We start from the raw sequence: 3,678 nt of genomic DNA on the forward strand, positions 1-3,678 counted from the left end.
TCCAGAATTTTCCTCCGATCCATCAAATCCCTACTCAAATTGTCCAAACCCCATCTACCACTCAACCCATACCTCTAAAAACCGCATTTCATTTTCCAATATCACCTGAATCATACCCTTTCTCTACTACACATTTTGAACTCGATGATTGTGAGAATAAGGAGAAGGAGTGGAAGGTCATGAAAGGAAAGGTTGAGCAAATTATCAGAGAGGAAGTTATGAATGCAATGAAGGATACACCCTAGACATTATGGGGTTGAATTATGAAGATTTGTGTCCTCATCCATATTTGGAGCTTCCAAAAGGTTTTAAAGTACCAAAATTTGAGACTTTTAGTGGAGTTGAAAGTCCTTTTACTCATTTGAGGGCTTATTGTGATCAACTTATCGGAGTTGGGAAAGAAGAGGCTTTGTTAATTCGACTTTTCAGTCGAACTCTAAAAGAAGAAGCTTTGAAATGGTTTATTTCTAAAGAAATCAAGCAGTGGCCAAGTGGGAACGCTTTGGCTAAAGACTTCATTGAAAGGTTTGGTTACAATGTAGAATTCACCCCTGATTGATACTCTTTAGAGATAATAAAAAAGAATTCTACCGAAAGCTACCGAGAATATGCCTATCATTGGAGAAAAGAGGCTATAAAGGTTAGACCTCCCATGACCGAGAAAGAAATTATTGAAGTCTTTGTGCGCAATCAAGAGCCGGAGTACAACAGTAGGATGTTGCTCATTTTAGGAGGAAAGTTCAGTGAGATAGTCAAAGTTGGTGAAACTATAGAAGACGATCTCAAGACCAGAAAAATCATCCGAATGACTCCCCAAGATGAATCCTCGGGACCATTGAGGAGGAAGAGGGAAGATGTCTCCTCTATCTCATTTGAATCAAGCCAAAAATGAAAGAGGCATGCCATTTTCAATGGTAGAAAGCCTTTACCATCCAAAACCTACCCTTTGGCTCCACAAAATCTTTACCCCATCAAACCACATTACCAAACTCCACCACTGAATCATCTAAATTACCAAGCTTCATTGTCAAATTACCCAAATGCTCAATCAAGTTACCAAGCTGCATTGCCAAATTACCCAAATGCCCCTCATAGCTACCAAGCTCTACAATACCAAAATTTCCAAACACCAGCACTTACTTGCCAAAATCCTCCCAATTACCTCCAAGTACCTCCATCTTCACGAAATAATTACAAACTTTCTTGTCAAGAGATTTTGAAGAAACCTTCTTGAGTCTTTACTCCTTTGGTTGAAAGTCGAACCCAATTCTTTGAGAGATTGAAAGCGGCTGGTCTGATACGAACAAGTGATCCAAAAATTGTCAATGTCAATTCCAGACTTTACAGGCCCGATCATCATTGTGCTTACCATTCAGGAGGTGCTGGACATACCACTGGATTGTATCAACCTGAAGCATAAAATTCAGGACTTGATTGATCAAAGAATTGTCACTCTACAGGCTGTCACTTCCAATGCCAATGGTAATTCACTGTTGAATCGTGGAGGATTTGTTATTAACATGATTGACCCAAAGTTTCAAGCACCTCCCCGCTAGAATACTCTGAATTATCGCCAAATTCTTTCCCCTCAACAAGGCAGTTATGATCCCTCTTGTCCACGTCTTGAGGAGAAACCTGCTCAAAATTTTCCTCCTCTCATTGAAAGTCGGACGAAGTTGTTTGAGCAACTGAGTGCGGCAGGTATTATTCATCCGATCAAGCTAAAGCCAGTCGATACTAGCTCAAGATTTTACCAAGTTGATCGAAGGTGTGCGTATCATTCCAACAGTGTTGTGCATGATACTGAAGGCTATATTAATTTGAAGCACATGATCCAGAACTTGATCGATCCGGAAGTGGTCAGGACCGTTGTACCCAACATCAACGGTAACCCTTTGCCAAACTATGGAGGTGCCACTATCAATATGATAGAGACGGAAGATGAGTGGCGCATGGTAAAGGTGAAGGTTCCGATTGGTGCTAACAACCTCGGGAAAGTTGTAGTTTCACCGAGCATGACACCCCATCAAGCTTTTGCTTTAGTGTCAAGAGAGGGTCTGAACAAGAAGGGGATTAATCATGTTCCACCAAAGTATGTGCCTCATTTATGCCAGTCCTTTCTGGTAGGGGAATATGGCAATGATGACGATTTGGAGAAGGAATTGGGGATCTTTTTGAAAAAGGTGATGTTGCGCCCAAGAAGATGATCGAGATACCGAGCCAATTGAGCAAGTTCTTAATTGGACTTCCACTCCGCTGTTGATTCCTCATTCATCTTGATAGACAAAGATGAATCTTATGTTATTTCTAAACCGGGGGTAGTCCAAATGAGGCCCGAAACCCACCTTTTGCATTATTTTACCTATTTATGTTTTAATTTCCCTCGTAATGTTTTGAAAAAGGCAAAATGGCTCATGGTCATAGCCAAAGTTCATATTTCCTTATTTTCAATTAAAGCCTCTTCTATTGCGAAAATTTATTTTGCTTGCTTTAATTTTTTTATCTAACAGTCTTTGCTTTTGGTTTCAATAATTTTTTTAAAAAAACCTGTCAATATCATGTCACGTCACAAGCTGAATGAACAAAATGAGGTAGATGAAGATGAGTTTGAAGAGCATGATGAGGAGATCCTGATATTCGAATACCTCGTCAAAGATTTGAAACAGTTCGAGAATCAGAATAAGTTGAATACGGATGAGACGGAAACTGTAAATCTAGAAAAGGATGATTTTGTCAAATAAGTCAGAATTCAGGTCCATCTGAAAAAAGCTCAGAAAAAAGAACTCAACAATTTACTTAGAAGATACATTGATGCATTTGTTTGATCACATGTTGTGGTTGAACATAGACATTCATCTCAAGTTGTCAATCGACTCAGATGCTATCAAGAGTTGTTATATTTGAAGATTTAGAGTTTCTTTCATTTCTTTCCTTGTAATTGCATTGTTTGTTTGTAATCGTCTTATGTTCTATAGTTAGAAATTATCGCTTGTAATGAACTACGTTTGACCTGAATTCTCAATAATGAGATACGGAGGCGGCCTATGTCGGCCTTGGTCACCCCTTTATCCCTTTTAATGTTTCTTTGTATCTGAACTACGTTCGACCTGAATTCTCAAGAATGAAATACGTAGGCGGCCTATGTCATCCTCGATCGTTTTCTTAGTTAAATTTTCCTATTTATGTTGATCCTCGAGAGGGGGAACTACGTTTGACCTGATTCCTGCCTCAATGGAATACGTAAGCACCACAACAACCCGGTCATATCTCCCGTAAGATTTCTATTTTTCTTTACAATAGAAACTGAGACATAATTTTTTAGAGGGACTCAAATATTCTCAAGAAGAGGATCTCTACAATAAGTCAAGACTGAAGATACATTAGGAATAGCAACTGGGACAAATTTTTTGAAAGGGTCTCAAAAATTCTACAAATCATATATCAATAGTCCGAGATACATCTAATTGGGACAAAAAATAATAATTTTGAGGACTACCTCAAAAATTCCTTCAAGCATCACTAGAAGTTTGTAGTAAATTTTGATTATTTCAAGCATATTAGAAGTTTAAACCTAACTTCAAATAATCTCCGTAATCGTCAAAGTGCATGGTCAACAACAGCAATCTCCGACACCTTTGGATTTCAGAGTCAACTGCAAAATCTTTCAATTATAGCAGA

At 38.5% G+C, this 3,678-nt stretch overlaps 1 protein-coding gene across 1 annotated transcript; it reads left to right on the top strand.

Annotated features, from left to right (window-relative positions):
* Window positions 1–250: 250 nt before the first annotated feature.
* On the top strand, window positions 251–892 carry LOC125840509 (uncharacterized). Its single transcript, XM_049519478.1, has 2 exons — window positions 251–525; window positions 598–892. The coding sequence occupies exons 1-2, from the start codon at window positions 251–253 to the stop codon at window positions 890–892; spliced, it is 570 nt and encodes a 189-aa protein (XP_049375435.1).
* Window positions 893–3,678: the final 2,786 nt, after the last annotated feature.

The sequence above is a fragment of the Solanum verrucosum genome, unplaced genomic scaffold (assembly GCF_900185275.1).
Source record: "Solanum verrucosum unplaced genomic scaffold, falcon-dt-bn FXZP01000181.1, whole genome shotgun sequence".
In the NCBI taxonomy this organism is placed as follows: domain Eukaryota; kingdom Viridiplantae; phylum Streptophyta; class Magnoliopsida; order Solanales; family Solanaceae; genus Solanum; species Solanum verrucosum.

Coding starts and splice junctions, on each gene's coding strand:
- LOC125840509 (XM_049519478.1), top strand. CDS start 251: ATGGGGTTGAATTATGAAGATTTGTGTCCTCATCCATATTTGGAGCTT. Junction 526..597: donor GCTAAAGACTTCATTGAAAG/GTTTGGTTACAA, acceptor TTCTACCGAAAG/CTACCGAGAATATGCCTATC.